General features: G+C 44.3%; 1 protein-coding gene across 5 annotated transcripts in view; it reads right to left on the bottom strand.

Annotated features, from left to right (window-relative positions):
- The window catches only part of UBIAD1 (UbiA prenyltransferase domain containing 1), a 105,781-nt gene that overhangs the window by 54,380 nt on the left and 30,791 nt on the right, over nt 1-20,610 (bottom strand). For 2 of the 5 annotated variants that reach the window (XM_052791697.1, XM_052791698.1), the window contains exon 4: nt 6,116-6,223. In XM_052791697.1, the coding sequence (XP_052647657.1) occupies nt 6,116-6,223 (108 nt within the window). Of the gene's footprint in view, nt 1-6,115; nt 6,224-13,892; nt 14,007-20,610 lie in introns of those variants that run through there. The other 3 variants (XM_052791702.1, XR_008235908.1, XM_052791703.1) reach the window with 3 other exon arrangements.

The following is a 20,610-nucleotide window of genomic DNA, read 5'->3' as shown; positions in this document are numbered from 1 at the left end:
GGGATGTGAATCTATGCCTAGTCACTTTGTAGGCATTCAGGCAGGGTCACAGTGGTTTAATCTCATAATTTCCTTCCCCCAAAGAGCTTGGAGCATGGGACTCTGCTCATAGGTTTTCATACAGTTAGGGCTAAGCACCCCTAAAGGACTTTCCTACAACAGACAAACTCCACACAAGCAGTTTCTCTCTTGTGACCTTCCTGTTAGAATCCCGGACTTCAATCCAAACACCTACATCTCCATGAAATTGCTTCAAGATTACAATGAACTCATCTCCAGCCTCATTTTCCTTTTCCTCTTTTTCTCCCTGATTGTGAGGCCTTACCTGTATGACAGCTTCATTACAAGTGACCTTCACCACTGGCTTTGTTGGGGAAGTGATTTAGAACCAAATTACCGATCTATTTCTTTTACCTCCTCCCTCTCACTGAAGGCAGCAATAGCAGCACTGGAGAGGCTGTCTGAAACAGTGCATTTTGAACACATTACAGAAGGCAAGACAGAGCAGAAAGCCATCCTCCACCACAGTCCAACATGAAGGGGCCAAACTGTTCTTGGAGAAATGCCAAAACGACTGAACAATTTATTCTGAGGGTATGGATGAGTCTGGTTTAGACCAGCCAGGAAACAGCTCTTAAGGAACTGGGGACTCTACTGAGAACAGATGGAGGCAGCTGGAAAAAACAGGGGGCAGGTGGCTGCTTGGAAGACAGGATCACTCTGGCACACGGGCAAAGCAGAATGGACGTGGCAATATGGACCTCGTTGTTATGGGCTAGGTTAAATCTCATTGGAACCAGTGGGAAGAGCAGCTGTCTCTGATTCAGGCTAAATCAAAGAACACTTACATGTCTCTTTGGTACAAACTGAAGCAATGGAGGTTACCATTCAAAACGCAAGGACAAGGGTTGATCTGAGTTGAGCTACAACACAGAGCTGTGAGCTTTCCTGTAGACTAATGGCTGAAGGTGCGTGTGTGCGTGTGCGTGTGCGTGTGTGAAAGAAAAAGAGAAAGCAGAAGAAGATTAAGAAGGAAAAGAAACCAGAGCTGGAGCAGATCACCAAGAACACTCAGAATAAGCAAGGGAAACCTGAAAAAATCAGAGAGATATGGTACTGGAGAAAAGGGTGATTAAAGAGTCCTCTGCCTCCTAAGTGGCACTAATAGCCAGAGAGAGTTAAAAGCAGAGTAAGTGGGGAAGCAGGAGTGGGGAGTCCCTGCTCTCATCTAGTGAATTCTTTTCAACCATTATAGAGTAACGTGTAACAGGGTGCACCAGCAGCAGGCCCTTGAATGACTGTCCAAATCAAAGACCTGAAAAACTGGACTCACTCATGAGGCTCTCATTCTCCTTCTTTTCAGTCGTGGCATCCCCACTAGTCAACAGTTCCTGAGCAAGAGACAAGCACTTACAAAAGGAGCACTGCTGAGATTTTAGTGCACAAGATGCAGAACTCTGATTGACTCTCTTGGACTCTCAGTAACATTGGCAAGCAAGCAGCAGTCAGTGACCTCAGGAACAGCTTAGGGCTTTGCAAAACTGAATTCTCAGCTGGGGGGCCTACAGTGCCTCATATGATCTGCTTGCTATAAAATGAACACATAAAAGAGAATCTATGTGATTCTTAATCCACCTAGGCTCAGGAGCAAAGGGTAGAGACACACTGAACCATTCAGGGAACAAAACTGGTAGCAGGCTGTTTCGCACAACCACTTCAGCACAGTGACTTAGCAGTTGAGAAGAATTTAATTTACAAAGAAACAATGTAAAAGGAAAGTCAAGAATGTAAGCAAAGCAATAACAGAAGAGCCCAGTAATGAGAGGCTCACACAAGAGGTGATTGGCTGATCCACGTGGCAAAGAGCAGCACAAAGTGGCTACAGGGAAATAGCAGGAAGAGATTAACTGCTGACACCGAAGTGCTATTTCCAGCTGACATTTATCTCTGCCTTGGAATTCCCAGTTGGAGAGAAGAGGTGACAACAAACAGGAGAAATTTACACTGGCCACTTTATGCAAATCTAACCTTTCTGCACCTGCCAGGTGGGGAGCATTTATTTACTTTCTGGCTGCCTGGCTAAATTGGCAGAAGGAGTCAATCCAAACAGAATATGGAGAAGGTCAGAGGAATATGGCTCCTGACTGTAATTTCAGGACCTGTTAGAGGCATTACAATTTTAATGTGGCAGTTGAGAGATATACACCCTAGGCAAATGAACTGGCAGAAGACATGTGCATTTGCCAGTGTATTCTTCCACATGAGCATTTCATCGCCCTCTGACGGGCAGATTCAGAGATGCTAATCTGTGTCGCAGTCCGTACCTGTGTCTTGCTCATAAAGCACCTCAGCAAATTCCTTTAGCTCAGGTATGAAAAGTGATTAATTTGGGGCCAGGCAGATCTAAATTCAATTGCCTTTGTCACAATGACTTTTCAAGATGCAAAGATGTGAAGCTGAGCAGTAACTGTGAGATGTCTGGGGGTGAATTTGTCACAATTTTAAGTAGAAAGATAGCACTTACATATACGCTATCAAATTAACGAGTTCATACTGCACTCTAACAAGTGAAAACAAATTCCTGGCACCCCAGGCTAAGACTGCCCTTTTTTTGCATGCTAAATAATATCTCTCTGCAATATATAGTCATGTTCAACTTTTTACATTAAGAAGTCTCTTTTTGTCCATCTAAATTAAATGCAGCCATCTCTTCAGCAGAAAACAGCACAAGAGCCCTTGGTACAAAAGACCAGGAAAAAGTAAAGACCCACATATCTGGCTAAAAGTATAGGGGAAGACTTCAGATGGGCTGCCAGTGCCTTCACACCATATTGAACCATGGTCACAACACAAGAAATTAAAAACAGTGCCCTAAAAGTAAAAATGCCCTGAGATCTCTGGTCTTCCAGGTCAAGAATGCAGTTGCACAGCCCTGCTAACAGTGTGCTTCCAGATGCACTAGCTGCCTCCAAGAGCCTGCTAGGGCGCTGCTTCAGTCTAGGCACAAAGGATAATGTTACATTTTCCAGCTCGGTTTGTATTAGCCCACACGGCATCCTTCAAAATCCCACTGGCACTAGCACTCATACAGTCAGCATAAAGCCTGATTTTTCAGACATGACTAACAATTCACAATCCTACTGACAAATGCCTTCAAGGGATTTGTTTCTAGAAAGTACTGAGATCTCCCTGCCTCTTTATGGTATCAGTGTCTGGGCACCCAAGATCACTAGATAGATACATATGGGCAAGAGGGCTGCTGGCAGTCAGCATTTTTTAGAACTTTTTTAAGTCCCTTGAATTCAAATCCAACTCAGACACTTTATAATCATCAGATTGGCTTATCAAACAGGATGCTTTTATAAATAAGTGCTCTCTTTTGCCTTCTAGCTTCTGAGTCTTTAGGTCGCACCTGAGACAAATGTTCAAGCTTTTCACTGCAACTGTGAAAGACTGGAACTGACTTCTGAACACAACGAAATAACTTGTGGCATCTTGTTCCTTGAGGATCTCCAGGGTTGAAAAAAGAAGATGAAATAATGCTAAATTCACAGTAAATACCATGGAAATGGGCAACATTTGAGCAAAATCACTGGTTCCTCAACTGATTCCCCATACCACATTCCAACATTAGGACCAAACCAGTGGGTGTCACACGTAAGGGCCTTGTGCAAAGCCAACAGGTTCCCAACACTGTCTCCTATAAAATCCAGGTTTCCTTCAGCATCTGTCATCCAGTCCAATTTTGCTTAGCATGCAAGAACTGACAACAGCCTGAGGTGATCTGGCTGCAGGGCATGCCAGGGGTGTATTTCTGAATCGGGCACGCTCTCACATTGCCCCTGCCCTGCATCTCTGGCTGGTTTTGTGCAAGAAGGGAAAAAAGAAAGGATTTATGATGGGTCAGAGAAAAAAGGCAAAGAAAGAAAAATCCCATAGGATAAAAGAGATGAGAAATTCAAGGTAGTTTTAAAGCAGTTAGTGAAGTCAAGAGCCCAAGCTGACCTGAAGTCACAGCAGTGAGAAAGTAAATGGACTTTTAAGGACTTAGGCTGAGATTTTCAAAGCCTTTTCAACAACTTGGATGTTCATTTCCGTTTATTTTACTGGATTTTTGCCAAGAAAATCCTGTGGGCTGCTCTGATTCTGGAGGTCTGAATTTGGAAAAGAGGAGCTAGACTTTGCTTTATTTTTTAATCTTTTTTATATATATAGATCTATATAAAGAATCAGCAAAAACAGCCAATCATTTCCTTCACCATCAGAGAGCCTGAAGGGTCAAAAACTGCAGGCTACAGAGGAATCATTGCAGGGTATAAAAGGGTGTTACAAAGAGACTCCAGAACGGCAGAAGGGCTGCTGACATTCACGGTCTTGTGGCTCTATTGCTTTCTCCTCTTTTTTACCATAAAATGAATAGGGTTAGATCCGATCTCCCCTAACTTACCAGAGTCACTGCAGCATTGGGTGGAAAAAACAGAGGATTATGCTGTGCTACGAATCTTCTATCCCATCCCTTTCACATCATTATTTCATTACCTGACAATACCTTTGTCTGCTCTGCAGTGTAAGGCTCTAGAGGCAGTATTCAGCTTCAGACACACTGCACAGGACAGGACTGGCAGCTCCACCATGGGACAACATGCTGAGAACTGCCTGTCACGTAAGTCCACAGCATTTTGTAGGATTTCTCATACTCCATAGAGTCATGGACTTCTCCCATCCCAATTCCAGACACCAGAAAAAGCCCACCCAAACGAGCCAGGTGGATTGTTTCCCTTTCCAGTAGGAAACAGCAGTAGTGGAAATTAGTTTCTTCTGTTTTCCAGCTTTCATGAGCTCTAAGTTAAGAAGACTTGGGGCTTCTGTTCTGTCAGACTATCGACTGCCCAGCAGGTAAAGAAAGCAATAAGCGGAAAGTAATTGATAGCAGCAGGTAGCTCCAATAAGTTTCTTAATCAATACAATTTATAGCAGAGACAGCTCCAAACACTGAAGTAGGGAAGCCCAGCTTAACATGTTTATAACCTTTCTCATTTCGTTTTGCTGAGTTTTCCTTCCCTACTTCTTTCATCAGTGTTCTTTTGAGAACTAATTTCTCCATGGACATAACAAGCTCATGCTTCATTCACCATTATCTTACAAACTCCTTGTAAATTGAATTACCTGTATGGCAAAGGGGAACCGCCCTAGTTCTCCAGGACAGTGTGGAGCTCAGACACATGGCCTTGCTCTTAGCAGAAAGTAATTTAATTTTTTTCTGTTATTGGATATAAAGTGAGTATAAATGAGTGGAAAGCAAATAAAAAAGACCCCCTCCCCAAAAGAGCAGCAGAGAGGAAATGGCCATTAAAACAAAGAGTTTTCATTAATAACTGGTTCCTTAATCTCCAGAATGTGGAGAAGGAAGGATGACTTTAGCACTTATGATGTCAGGGGGCTGTACATGTACTTCTCACATATCTTGTGTAGCTTTTCTTGCCTTAATTTCCCAACTCATAAACCGGGGATAAAACATATCATTCCCTCACAGTAGAGGGTTTATTTATCTCATGCACATTGAGATCATGCAAAAGAAAGTACTCATTATTAAAAGACAGACTCTCTTTGTGATAAGAAACACCACTTGCAACTGTTCTGACAGGTGACATAAAATATATCAAGCAATTATGGCTCTCTGACAATGACCAAAGAGTGCATCAAGAAAGATGGAAGACCCTTCCAAGTTTTCCTGATGGATTCAGGTTTAAATAGTTTACTGCTCATAACTAAACATTTCAGCTGACTATGCCAAGGACCCTTCAGATATCCTGCCAGTATTGTTATTGCATGGACACACATTCATAGTTCTGAATTCTGACATCTCTTCCGTCAGGTTTTTTTTTGTGTGTGTTAATGAACACCATATGAGGAGCTTCAAGGAGGCAGATTTGAAAGGCAGGCAGGCAAGGGTAGCTCTAGGTGTTATAAGAATGTTTTTAATGTTTTTGCACAGACAGATTAGGATGCAGTAAGGAATCAACTTTTCAAATCAATCAATTTTCCCCATGGCACAGCACAAAACAAACCACCACGCAATCCCAGAAACACATATGCTATGTGTTGTATCTCCTACCTGAAAGCCACTGGAATATACGGAGGTTCTTTTCCACATCTTTCTCCAGTGATATGGGTACAGAATCTTTCTCCTTCTCAGCAACTTCTGCTTCTCAATATTATTCCTCTGGAAAAAGAGGAGCATCAAATTGGTTACATGGAGAAAGTGGATACAGGGGAATTTTCTCTGCTCAAGAGCATTTTTCTTCTTCCTTGTTAGCTGAGATGGGAAGTGGAAAAGCTGATTTTCAGTTCTTTCAAAACTTTTCACAGAATCATAATCAATATTTTTCAATACACAGACAAACAGAAACATGTTTTAAATTGAAGGGTCTGTTTTGGTAAATATAAAAAGCTGATTATTATTCCAAATAACCAGATGGAGAATACTACAGAATCATGAAAAGTCCATATTTGTCAGTTACCAGTATTTTTCAGGAAAGTTTTAATCAAAGGCCACTTTCCAGTGGGTAAAAACTCCACACTTTTCAGCAAAATGCTAAAAATACTGAGAAAGAGTCTTGGGTGAAATTTTTGGCAAGATGAGTAAACCTCAGTAGAAAGCCTGTTCCATGGGAGATGTCTAATTCCGCTCCAGTGACTCAGCAGCCTCAGACATGCTCCCAAGCTGCTAGATGTTCTTCCAGGACTAATTATATAAACTTCTTCTTCAAGAAATGTTTTACTATATAAGATGGTTTAGGAAAAAAAAATAGTCAAAGCTTCAGTCAGTTCCAACTGAGGAATCCAAAACAAGGCCATTAGAATTTAAGGTATAAGAAATTATCACTTGTACAGACTAGGAAGCAGCAAGAAGGCAATCTCTAAAAACCTGGATTCCCTGCTCCTGCAGGATAGAGGTACAGTTGTGGCTAGGTGATTGCTTCTGAAGCTCTTTCAGAAGAGGTCACCTCAGTCTTTTTTCTCTGAGAACCATGGCATTCTCAAGCCATAAAATAAATGCGAGAAGCTTTCAGTGAGGACCCTAGAGAGGAGTTAAAATTCTCCCATGTGCAGAGATCTTGCCCAGAAAGGCCTAGGTGCACTCAAAGCCCCCTTGACAAGCCCTCAGGAAGATGCTAAGAAACATCCTGTTCCCAAATCTTGAGCAGGGAGATGCGTCTTCTTCCCTGGGAGCAGTGCAGAAGTGCTATGTCAGCCATCAGAGAGCTGCAGAAGGCCATGGGACCCTGGTGGGGAGCTGTCCATACTTCATGCTATGCATCAGAACAGGCCTCTTCAAGCAATGCCCCACTGCAGCAATGCCAGGAAGAGATACTGTATCAGGGAGACAATTTCTCTTTCTTTTTAAGACATTTTAAGTGAATGAATAATTCATCCTGAATGACTTTGAGCCGAGGCGACTCTCCATGTTACCACCTGATTATATGTTCCATAAAAAGAGATGACAGCAATTTATCTCTTTTCTCTTGCCGGATGGGCTGGGGGGGGATAAATATGCTGCCACCAAACTGGAGTGATGAATCATCCCTCCAAGCAACCAATGACACTTTTACTGATTTGGCATTTAGTGCTTCCCAGTGGGAGCGGTAGGGAGCAGGACATCAGCATAAGCCTTCAGGAAAGGAGGGAAGACCACGGGCAATGGAGGGCTCAGTTCTCTCTGTTCATCCCCACAGGATTACTCATTGCTGAGTACCCAGCAAAGGCAACTGGGCAGAAGAGCCTTTCTCCTGAAAGCAGTGGAGTCTGCAAAGATCAGGTGCTCACATTGCTGTCTGGTGATAAGGAAAGCAGCTATTAAGTCTTATTCTGCTTTATTATTGAGTGAAAAGTGGGGTTAGGCTGGAGGATAGGAACTCTGTTAGACATTCCCCAGAATCATGCTTCCTTCTTGTACAACAAGCTGCATAGTACGTGCCAGTTGTTCAGCTGGAAAATGGGAGTGAGGAAGATTTGTCCTGGGAATTAAAGCACAGGTTTACTTAAAGGAGAGGGGACTGCAAGTGGGTGCTGCTCTAGCTAGGGGGAAAGCCCACTGCCCTGCCCTTTACCTATGCCCACTTAGGCAAACCTGAGCCTTTTCCAAGAGGGGATCATTAGCTCTGCCAACCTGGGGCTTTTTGGATGATCTGAAACCACCAAGCATGGATCAATTAGGGCCAAGTCTGAGAAGTGAGGGCTTCCTTTCCTTAAACAACTCAATGCCCTGCTATTACTGCAGTCCATTATGGGGATATCCCCTATGTTTATGGCCATATAGACAGCTGCTGTCAAGCTACACCAAGCCAAAGACAGCCAGGTGTTTGTTCTTGCCCACAAGCAACACGTCCTGGCTGAAAGTTTTGTCCCCTTGCTGCAATCCCTCTGCAGGTATTCCCACCTCTGCCCTCAAAAACACATATGCCTCATGCTACACCAGAAGTCCTCTGCAGCCAGATGCACCCACAAGCACTGCAGCAAATGAAACATTTCCTTGTGCACATATTGTGCTGTGCACATCCACACCTCCAGTGCCTTCACCCACACGCTTTGTTCTGCTACCTCTGTCCTCCCCACCTCTCCCAGCCTGCAAGGGGCTGATACAGCATGTAAATGTGCTACAAAGACACATCCTCCCCGCCCCCGTGCTGGCTATGGGGAACATAAAACACAGCGGAGATTGCTGCTATTTTATTATTTATGAAGCTTTGGTTATTTCATATATAAATAATCCATGACTGCAAAGTGTTGCTGGCACTGTAATTGAATATTCATGAGGTATTTTTGTTGAGAATTTTCACCATCATTTCAAACCCAGACACAAAAATAAAAATCATCATAATAAAAATTTCATCTGTCATTTCACAGTTTCAACCTCTGAGAAACAAAATCTCTCTCTCTCCCACCCTGAGGGCTTTCTGTGCGGGAGGGAACAAAACAGCAGGGTTAATCTGGAAGGCAGGTTTATGCTGCATTGGAAAGAAGCAGGAACATCCTGCATATAGCTCTCTCTGCTGTCTCTTAACATTGTCAGGACGCTGCTTCTGGGGATATATGCTGTCTGCATGGAGTACATGCAAATTCCCTCTCTCCCTCCTAAAAACGTTTCTCTTTTCAGGCTTAATCCTAGCCAGAACCTTGAGAGAGAAGCACCCAAGTGGGATCACTCGGCGTGGAAAATGGAAGCATGTTGCTGCCACCCTGTGGAAAATGGTGGCCCCCAATTGTTGGGGACCACTCTAGAGGTTCACAAAGCTACAGCTGGTAAGGTGGTTAAAGAGATTTGTGAGGCTGTCATTACCCTGATGAGACCCAGGGGTAAAGAAAACAGGGAATTTCCATTAAATAATTGCAGGATTTGCAAGGAAGATGTTTGGACGCTTTACAGGAACGACTGATAGAGTCTGTGCTATACCCATGGTGCACAGGGGGCACGTGCATCAAAAGGATGAAGTTCTACTGCTGCAGAAGCTCCCAAGGACAACTTTGGCAAATTACTGGACACATGCAAAGATCAAGTGTCTCTTGCATCCTGGGATAGTTTAATATGCAGATTCACCTGCTTGCCTTGCTGAGATTCCCCTTTTTTCCTCCCAAGGCTCTTTCTTCACTGTGCCCTTCAGCTCCTTCTATTCCACACAAAAAAAGGCAAGGGAGGACTAATAAAAAGATAGTAGCACTATCCAAACTCTTCCTTTCCCTTACTTTCTATCCACATCTTCTGCGAGGAGGCTCTGCAGCTGCCTGCACGGTACATCACCCCGGCCTCCTTATCATCCACTGTCCCAATTCTCCTCTACAATTTTTTCAGATCACAGCTCCTTCCTTTTTCAATTCTGTGAAGCACTGTATGCACAGAAAAGAAACAGCAGTAGGAGAAACAGCATGTTCCCAGCCCTTCTAACCCAGCCTCCTCAAACCCAAAGAGGGGCATATGAAAGCCTGGCAGTCAGATCTGAGATCCACATCCACCCCAATCCGCCCCTGTTCACGTGCAAGTGGTATATGTGAGGCTATGTCACATCAGCACATCACAAATGGGGCCAGAGCTCTCAGAGCACCTTGCCTTCCAAGAGTGATTTATAGGCCCTGTCAATCCAGCAGACTGAACTGCAGAGACAGCTGGAGCGTGCAGCAAAGAGAGCAGCAATCCATCACCACCGGGTGGGAGTCACCCAGGAATCCATCAAGAGCTTCATCATGGTGACATCTTTGCAGAGGCAGAAAGAGAAACAAAGGAAAAAGATGGAGACAGAGAGAGTGAGCCAAGAGTGGAAAATCCACCCAGGATTTCTCAGAACTTCAGAGCCACAGAAGTAAACCAAGATGACAGACACAAAAAATATTTTTTGTGTTTGTAGTGATTCACGTGGTCCTGCTTTAAAGCCACAAATTACAATGCCTCACACAGCTAAGCAGGGCTTTCTGGTGTCAGCCATACCAGCAGCAATCAGAAATTGCTTTCCCATTTGCTAGCTACAGAGCTTTGTGGTAGGTATTAATCACTTCCAGGTATGATGACTGGATGGCTTTGATGGCAAGGGCATTTTACTGTTAGGGAGCTGCTACTGGCAGAAGGAATCAACCCCAGCTCCACTACTGAGGAGAAAGGTGATGCCCTGTACTTGAAGAAATATAAAGCAAGCTGCAGCGTTTCGCTATATGGTGCTAGATTTTATAGTCTAATGCTAACCTAATGCTGACTCCTAAGCAGGAGCCAACCTGCTCCTCCGAAAAGTGCAGGCACACAGATACACATACCCCAGACCAACAACGACATAGCACGTACCAAGTCACAAGAACACACAAGATACTTACACAAGGCCCACATATACGCCCAAGTCCAGAAAAATACATGTACAACAGCTTGGCATGCACAAAGGAAAGGGGCACACACACAGATATAAGTGTGTCTGGAATCTACAAGTATGGCAGGAATACAGAAGGTAAAATACAGAAGGAATACAGAAGGTGTGCATAGTCACACACACTCCCCTGTGCAGTGCCATGATGAGTACAAGAGCGTACATTGTCTTTGATCTACAATTCAATAATAAGAGATATGTCAAGTTCCCCAGTAACACAACTTCTCTCCATCCTCAAACTCCATAAAAAAAACTGAGAACGTGATTTCTCCTAAGTCTGTGTTAGACACTGGGGAGAGAGGTAAAGAAAAGAAGTGAGCATCTGCTCTTGGAGGAAAGAAAAGCAATTTACCTTTGAATAGGGAGCAGCAGAACAAAGCACATTATTTCTTTTTGCTCCAGGGACAGACACCGATGTTGTTTCGAGTCATGCTGATTACAGGTTAAGCATGTGCTCCCAAAGCTCCAGAAAGATGCAGGATGTGTTGGGACCTCTTGGAACAGTATAAATCAGCTGAAAATTTGGGGTGGTGGTGTGGTGTGGTGTGTGTGGTGTCAAATTAACAAAAGGATTCAGAAGCTGGGAGTAGGGCCAACAAATGTATTTTGGCATCACAAGGTGGATAAGACTCAGTAGGTGCAAGAGAGATGGGGGTGGGGATCAGGGAGAGCCTCTATGGGAAGAAAGCAGAGGTGGGCATGAGCTGGAGCAGCCGGAAAGACTGCACAGGAAAAGAGTGAGTACCTGGGACTGTGAAGGAGGGCTTAGAGAGGGGTTAGAGACTTCCTGACCTGGGTTTATTTCCAATACGTGTCTCTTCTGGGGTCTGTTACTTGCCTCCAGAAGACCCTCTCCCCAGCCAAGACATCCATGCAGACAATGTGTATCCACCTGCCCTGAGAAGACGTGGAAGTATGGTGACAATATGATTGCCAGTGTCACAGGAACTGCTTTTACAGCACAAGACAGGCTGCGTTGTATCTAGCTTACCTCCAGCAGATTCTCTGGTGCCGTCTGAGTCACACGGACTATGTGGAGCCATTTGAGTTTATGATCCTTTTATCTTTCTGACCAAGGGATCATACGCTGCTTCTCCCAAGAAGAATAATGAAGCCTCATACATTACACATCCCCCAAAGGACTTAATTTCCCTTAATCTAAGGGGAGGATTTGCCTCCAGTCTCCAGCCCTTTTATTATCCATTTGTTGCTCCATCTGCAGCATAGATCATAAAGGAATTTTTTATTTTTTAAGTCAACCTTTGCTTGGGCCTCATTAAGGCCTTACACAAAGTCCCAGGCTGCTCACAGCTCAGAGAAATAGAACCAGATAGAGGCACTGAAGGCTGGATGGCCTTATCCTCCCTCTTAACAGTGTGCTGCAAGGACAAGGGGGTGTCTGGCTCATAACCAGAAAAATGAAATGATGGGTCAAGAGAAATGCAGCATTGACACTTACCCTTCCCATGCTTGCTCTGAAATATGATGTTCTGACAAACAAGAATGGTTCTGGTTTGGTGAAATACTGCTATTCACACTGCGGTAGCAGCAGGAGTGTTAGCCAGTGAGCCAAGACTTCTCTGTGCTACACAAGGTGCAAAGATATTCCAAGAAGATTGCCCCTCTCCCAGAGAACACATCCAATGTTCTCGGCTTGTTTTGAAGATGTGAGGCATGTGCAGTCTATTACTATGGTGGGCTGCAGCTACTGAATTCTGCTTCTGGCTCTTTCACCTATCCACAGCCTGGCCTTGAGCATATTTCTTCACTTGTCTTTGCTTCTCTTTCCTCATCTGCAAACTGAAGTCTTACAGTTCAGTATAGTGGATTATTTTAAAGGGTCTAAGTGTCATAATGGTACAACTCAGCATGTAGAGGGCTCTAGAGGGTTAAAGAAGACACTGCTTTCTCTGGTTTTTTAACAGCTGCCTGCTAGCAAGAGAGAATACACATCTGGGGCAGCATGCAACCCTTCAGTGCAGTTGCCCCAACTCCTTTACCAGCTATGAATATACACATATACGTGTATGTGGTGTTGCCTCCTGAAGTGCTGCGGCTTTATTTTCTCCCCTTGCTGTTCTCGCTGAGCTAGAAACTGGCACTGAACTGAAAGTAATTTCCTTTCATTTTAAATAAATAATAATTTAACAATGTATGCTGCTGAATTTATTCTTGCATCAAAGGGGAGATGATTGCACTTCCCAGTCCGGAAAGACAGAGAGGGGAGGAAGACACGGCTTTATAATTAAATTTGCTTTTCCTCCTTTCATTGTGCATCTCATTAAAAAAAAAAAAAAAGAGTAAAAAAAAAAAGAGAAAAGAGAAAAGCACTCACAGAGCCTTGTGTCTCAGCCCCATGAAAAAGGAAAAACTCCCTCTTGTTTGTCTCTTGCTTCTACTTCCACACGGATAACACAGGTAAGGGGACCCTTTCAGCTCTGCATGGGTGACCAGCACAGTAGGAAAAAGCAGAGCCATTTCAGTTGCTGCCTGGGAGGAGAACAGAGAGCTGAAACCTTAAGAAGTTGCTAGGCATTTTCTTTGACATCTCATACAAGTAATATGCTATTATGGGTGTTATTCACATGTGATAGAGCCAAAGTGCCACAGCAAAGGGCACTGTGACATGCTTAGGATTATTAGGCAATTCACTGGCTAGCTGTGCTGATGTGGCAGCTGCTCTCCCTGCCTGCTCTCTGTCTGGGGGCTGTTTTATATACCCAGGGTGATCAGAAGCCCCCCATTCACAGAAACTTCGTTACAAATGACTTGACATTGAACTCCATTGTACTGTGACCTCTCTAAACCCAGGCACTGACATTTCTTGTAAGCTATGGTACTAGCAGAGTTGTACAAGCATCCTTGCAGCTCTGATCAACGTCCCCAGATTCTGACCCAGTGTGCACTGGGGCTGGGGCCTTGGAAGCCAGCCTGAATCCTGCACGGTCTGCCTGTAAGTAATATCCTCAGGGACTGGAGATTACTCACCTTTAGAGAAACTCACTGCATCAGGGAACAGCAGGAAATGCTCTCATTCAATCAATGCAAACAAGCACATTGCAACTCTCTCCATAATGAGCCTACACTCACAGCCATCTTTCCCTGTGGAAAAATAAATGATTCAGTATAAGGAGGCTTTGCTGAGTATAGTTTATGAGAATGACAAAAATGTTTTCCTTAATAAAAGAAAAGCTGTTGAAGCTATAGTACTTGGATATTGCCCAGGTTAACTCCTTCAGAACAACCTTTGATCTCTACTCAGGGAGACCTCTTTCTTATTGCCTGAGTGCTGCACAAGTTTACATTCTCTGCACTGCATCCACATGCTTTAATCCCATGATTCCCTTGATCTTGTAGGCAGCTCACTTTCAGCACAGATTTTGGTCCAAGAACTGTCTGAATTCTGTGAATCTCTCTTCCCCTGCCCCTTCTTCCTTTGTATAGGGAAGGTTTTTCTCTTTGTACCTTCACTGTTTAGTATGGCAGAAGGAGAGGAAGAAATCACCTTCAGCTTTCCTTGCCATCTGCATCCCAATTGCTCCAGTGGGATCTGGGCTGTGTTCCAAATTGCTCCGTTTGCAGTGTATCTGGGGCAGAGGGAGGACAAGCTGACCGTGACATGTCTCAGTGGATAAGACTCCAGAGCAGCTAGCTTCTGGGACCTTTCTGTTCTGGCTACTCTAGTTATGGCTGTCTAGGGCTGCTGAGCACCCTTCCTCATATAGCACCCCGATTTACCTGCTGATCTGCAGCATGGCCTACTAAAACCAAACAGCTCTCCTACAGACAAAATTTATACGTGAGGAAATAATAAAAAATACAAAAGTGGCATTACTGTGCATTATAAAATAATGAAACAATTTTTTTCAATTTGTTTCTACCCCAGATAGTGGCAGTGATCAGCACTTTACAAAAGATGCTTCTTCCACATCCTGGCATATGTTATTACTGTTATTAATAGCAAGCCATTCCCAGGGGCAGCACTCTGTACAGGTACATTTATTTCCTTCACAGTCCTGTCACCCCCTTGCTGGTGCTCCAGCTCCCTACAGCACATCCCACTATGAGGCAAGGGAGGCAGATGGAGAATTAGGCACCACTCTGCCACACTCCAGACACAGCTTAGCCTCGTTCTGTCACTCAGGATGTGCCTGTTGGTAGTTTTATACCATCATAATTGCATTACCTGTGTCTCATACCACTGTTATTTCCTGTTCCTTTCTCCTAAATCAAAACTGCCCTTAGGAGAAAGAAATACTTGGACACTATCTCCTTCCCTCTGAGCCAGCAGGAATGGGAGTTATCAACAACTTGCTACTCAGTAATGAGGCAAACTTTCTCCTAGTTTGTTTTTCTGTTTCCAAGTGCTTACTCATACCTTCTGCCCTCTGAACAGGATCTGACATGTCACTTTCATGGGACAATGGCTATTTCTCAGGAGGGCTGCAATAAACAGGTACATGCTTTAGTGTTACTGTGTCCACACCACCAGCCTCAGGTTCCCAATCACTCCCTCACAGCAAGCCCTGGCATTCAGACATGTGAGCAAGTAATGAACTGGGGCTTAACAACATAATATGCAACAACCGAGCTGGAATAACCACCTGGCCAACCCAGGTGAGGCAAATGGACAAGCAAGTCAGTGTATGCCTGTTTCTCCCCTTGTCCACTGACCATCTTACCTACCTCAGCTGCAAGCTCTCTGGGGAAGCGACAATGTTTCTCAGTACCTAATAGAGCAGGAACGTGCCCTTTGGGATTCCATGTACTGTCACAGTAGAAATCATAGTGATAACCCAGCCTCAAATCCTGCCAAAACAAGAGTAAGGGAATCATCTACAGATAAACTCCCCACCTTAGGGAGTTCTTAGGCTGGATTCAAAATACACAAAGTACATTCTCTCCTGAGACAGATGTGCTGAGCTCCTTCCTTTGCCTAATTTGTAGCAACTGGTGTGGGTCACATTTGCCTTCCCGAAGTGGGATGAGGCTCTGGGCAGTCACTAAAGTGCTATACCAACTCCCTGTCAGCAATGCAATCCAAAATTTGTGAGCACTGGAGAAATCAATATGATTGGGAAGCTTAGCTCCTCTTTGCCCGCTGGCCATGTTCGTCACCAGCACACAGTAACAATGTAGAGCCATTTAATAACACAGCTCATTAGGCTTCTGACAACAGGAGATGACGGAACTAAGACCTCAGACATAGAGCCTCATGAGTCTATTTGTACCTGCAGTTTCAGGCTGGGTATCTTATACTTCCCAGCGTGTGAGGAATGCATGTCTGGCACAAGATCCAGAGGGAAATTCCCTGGGAAAATCATGTAGGAATCCCCCTGAGGGAGCAAGACCAAATGCTCAGAAAAGTGCTTGGAAAATAGTTTACATGAAGCAGGTAGAGATGACCTAGAGGAGACAGTTTCTTTGGCTTCCCAATGCCAAGAAAGCAGACAAAGTTCAGTTTTGTCAGAGAAACTCCAGAACAACCACTTCTGGCTGGTCTATCCTAGATTACAACTTCTCTCTCCTTGCCCCAGGATCTTGACCCTAAGCTTCTCTGTTGCTTCAAATACTAACATTCAGAGAGAAACAGCCATAACAGACAGCTAGAGTCCAGTTAGGGACACCCTGCAGTTACGCTGAAAGAGCCTCACCAGCTGCAAGCTTAGAAGTGGTTTTCACATGGGGAGTGACCAGTCCCTGCACCAGCCAGAAGAACTGAACAACAGGTATCCAGAGCTACAAGGCACAGCTCTCCTGGTGGGACCATCGTGCCATAGACAATAGCTGGAGGAATCAAAGGCACCAGTAAAATGACAAGGAGTAAAATCCTGACCCCTCTGAAGTCGGCAACCAACCGGCCACTGATTTTAATGAGCTGTGGGACCTTATCCACGGCATCTCTATACACCCTTTATATTGCTATAAGAAGGTGGATGTGATGTGGAAGCAAGAGCAAGGCTCCTAGCTGTTAAAGCCAAAAGGAAACACTTTGATCACTAACCTGCATAACACAGTCTCCTACCTAGTGCAAGCTAGAAAACAGACAACCTCATTTCTGCAACAAGCCTAGCCACCTAAGGTATCCTACACTTTTTGGAAAGACACCCAGCCTGATTCAAAGATTTCTACTAACAGATAATCCACCACAGTCCTAGGCAAGCTGTTCCAATACTTAATTATTGCATTTTTTTTTTTATTTCCAGTCTGAGTCAGACTAGACACACTTCCATCTATTCAGCTTCCAGGCACTGGATCTCTCTGTGGCCACTGTCTGCTAGATTAATGAGCCTTCTACTATCAGAAATCTTTTCCTTGTACTTAAAGACTGTGATCAAGTCACCTCTTTAGCTTCCTTTGTATAAACCAGATGAAACTTCCTGGCACTGTCACATTTCACAGAGTTGTGTAAGGATAAATATACACAAGTTGTGATTCTACAATGATGGAGAACAGATTTTTGTTGTGATTTAACCCAGCAGGCAGCTAGACACCACACAGCCATTCGCTAACTGCCCCCCCTCCCCACAGTGGGATGGGGGAGAGAATTGGAAAAAAAAGTAAAACTCGTGGGTTGAGATAAAGACAGTTTAATAAGACAGAAAAGGAATGGAAAATATAATAATAATAACAACAACAACAATAATAATAACAGAATTAGAACATACAAAACAAGTGATGCACAATGAAATTGCTCACCACCCGCTGACTGACGCCCAGCCAATTCCCAAGCAGCGGCCCCTGGCCAGCTTTCCCCCCAGTTTATATACTGGACATGATGTCACACGGTATGGAATATCCCTTTGGCCAGTTTGGGTCAGCTGTCCTGGCTGTGTCTCCTTCCAACTTCTTGTGCCCCCCAGCCTACTCACTGGCAGCGCAGTATGAGAAGCTGAAGAGTCCTTGACCACTGCTTAGCAATAACTGAAAACATCAGTGTGGTATCAACATTATTCTCATTCTAAATCCAAAACACAGCACTATACCAGCTACTGGGAAGAAAACTCTATCCCAGCCGAAACCAGGACAGATTTCCAGAAGTGTAGTCGTTATTCAGAGCTGTTCACTGAGTTTTTCTGCACTGGACATAAAATTTTGATACAAATTTACTGGCTTGAGCAGCTATTCCTTTGCTGTTGGCCAGGTGAGTCAGATAGAACAGTTTCAACTGGAGAGCACAGAAGTCTGTAAATGTTCATGTTGACTCCTCTGAGTGCTTGTACATGCAACTTCAAATTACTTCAAAAAAACTCTGTACCAGCAAAATGCACTTGCTTAAATATTTGGGAAAAGAGGTATCAGGGGCACACTAAGAGTGAGGTTACCCCTAACATTCTTCTGCTTCTAATAGGAAGGGCAATATGACCTTGGCAGAACACGCAAACAGACTCAGTGCCCACAACAGGCTTCGTATTTTCAACAGAGCTCAGTACCTGGGTGAATCCAGGCTGCTCTTTGGGAAGCCATACATTAGCAAGTTAGCTGAAACCATGCAGTTTAATCATAGTGCTTGTTTGCAATATACAGCCTGCTATTCCATTCTCATTCCAGCTCTTTGGGTGTTGCCACAGCTTTCATTTTATTATTCATGTGTTTTCTCTTTGACATACTTTAGGAATGTGGTGACTTATTTCTCCTCTCCCTCCATCTCATAAAGCAGCATGGCAGGCAAAACATCTGAAATACATTGACAAACATAGCAATGCAGCTGAACCAGAAGAATCAGAATTAACTCAGTTGGTTCTTGCATGGCCAGTCCTGGCTTTCTTGTTCTCTACACAAACATACTTCCCTCAGCTTGAAATTAGCATTCCTTTTAAATGTTTTCACACTCTAAAATTGTTCCTAAATGTGCATATTAGGTGGCGAAACAATTTACTAAGTTAATCTACACAAGCTAACATTCATTTCAGCAAAATCCTATTATACTTAATATGCCTTCTCCTTACTTCTCAGGATCATAAAACTCAGAAGCACTAATGAAACCAGCATACTGACTCTTTACCCAGAACTAGAGACATCAGGGAGTCAGACAGGAAAAAAGCATACATTTTAGTTGAAGAAGCACATTTGTGCAAGAGACATTTGTGCAAGTTTAGCAAGACCTTTATGTCCACGCTCTTCTCAATGGCTCAAACAGCACTACAACATTTCCCTAGGAAAAGGTGGAAAGATACTGCTTCCATACAGCTTTCCACTCCAAACAATGTTTGGAGGGAGAAGTGTGAAAACAGTATTTGCTTGATCTGAAAAAGCAAGTTGAAAAAAATGGTGTTTTGGGAAAAGTTTGGTGTTTTGGGAAAAGTTTTGAATATAACTGCACCCAAAAAAAGTGGTCTCTCATGCTGGGCTTCACCTAAGGACCAGTCTGGAGATTCTAACAGACCTTGCTGTCAGTTATGGAGTTTAACAGGGCAACACCTTGCATCTCCAGGACACTTCTGATGGTGACAGAGTAGGTCACCTTCAGCGTGGAAGGAAGATGACAGTGCTCCAACCTTTGCCACGGCTCCTGGAGGGTACAGTACTTGCTCTGACCACTGGAAGGAATTCAGTGCTGCTACAGTTAAACCACCTGCAAAAGCAACACAGGCTGCACTAGCAAAGACTCTTTTGCAGGTGTCAGTAGTACCTGTATAGAAGAAAATCATGGGGTGGGGGGCAAAGACCTTCACAGACCCCTGTCCATTCAGGTTTTTTCACAGCCCTTGCTGGTACGACTATCTGGTAAAACATTACCATTAGATCTGGGGCAGAATCCAAAGTGACTATCTGTCAAGGACACAGGACTATGACAGGCAGGAGTTTGAAAGCATTCAGCTGCAAAATGGGAAGGGGGGTGATTTTAGGCATTAGTTTAATCCATATCTGAGACAGAATTGGGTCAGACTCCTGGGAGGATGCACACAGAGCATTGGCCAGGGAGGAGGGAGCCGGTAGCCCTTGTCTTGCCCACTTACCAACATTCACACTTCCAACAGTGAAAGGGCTTTGCTCAAGCTATGTGATGTGTAAAGACCCACCAGGAAATGCCTGGCAGGTTTAAATGTGTTCTTGCATTGTTCCTGGATTGTTAGTGTTAAGTAAGGAGTAAAGAGATTCTGGCAATTTAGTTTGGGCAGAGAACGGAGAGGGCAGGTTTCAAAAGGGTTTGGTCAGCTGAAAGGCACGTAGGTGTGCTTGGGACAATTTGGGGATGCTAGGGATTGGGTTGGGGTATGTTCCAGGCTGGGGATGCACATACTGGGGACTGGGGACTGCCGGTGGGCTGCTGCCTCTGTGGTGGCAATGAGACAGTCTGAATAGTGGGGGAGCACAGCTGGCAGCCTCCATAATCAAGGGAAGCACAGGATGCTCCCTGTGGGACATACAGCACTAGAACCACGTGTATCCTACTCAGATCACTGCTGCTGCTCCACAGGAGAGAAGTGTTTGGGGGAAAGCTTCAGTCCATGCCTTTACATTGCAGTAAGTATGCAGAGCCCCAGCACCCTGCAGAGGGGGAAGGGACAAACATGCCTGGCCCCACCAACCTTCCCCAAAACCACAGCTCGGAAATCCAATCTAGCTGGCAAGTCTCTCCCTTCCTCCTCTCCTCTTTCTGCCTACAAGTTTGCCAGGGATGGTGTAACAGGGGCAGAGAATAAATCAGGTGCTATATCAGAGTATTCTATCCATGACTGTGTAAAGAGCAGCTTTTGTGACT

This window comes from Harpia harpyja, chromosome 7 (genome assembly GCF_026419915.1).
Source record: "Harpia harpyja isolate bHarHar1 chromosome 7, bHarHar1 primary haplotype, whole genome shotgun sequence".
Lineage (NCBI taxonomy): Eukaryota > Metazoa > Chordata > Aves > Accipitriformes > Accipitridae > Harpia > Harpia harpyja.
This window is presented reverse-complemented; position numbering and strand designations above follow the sequence as displayed.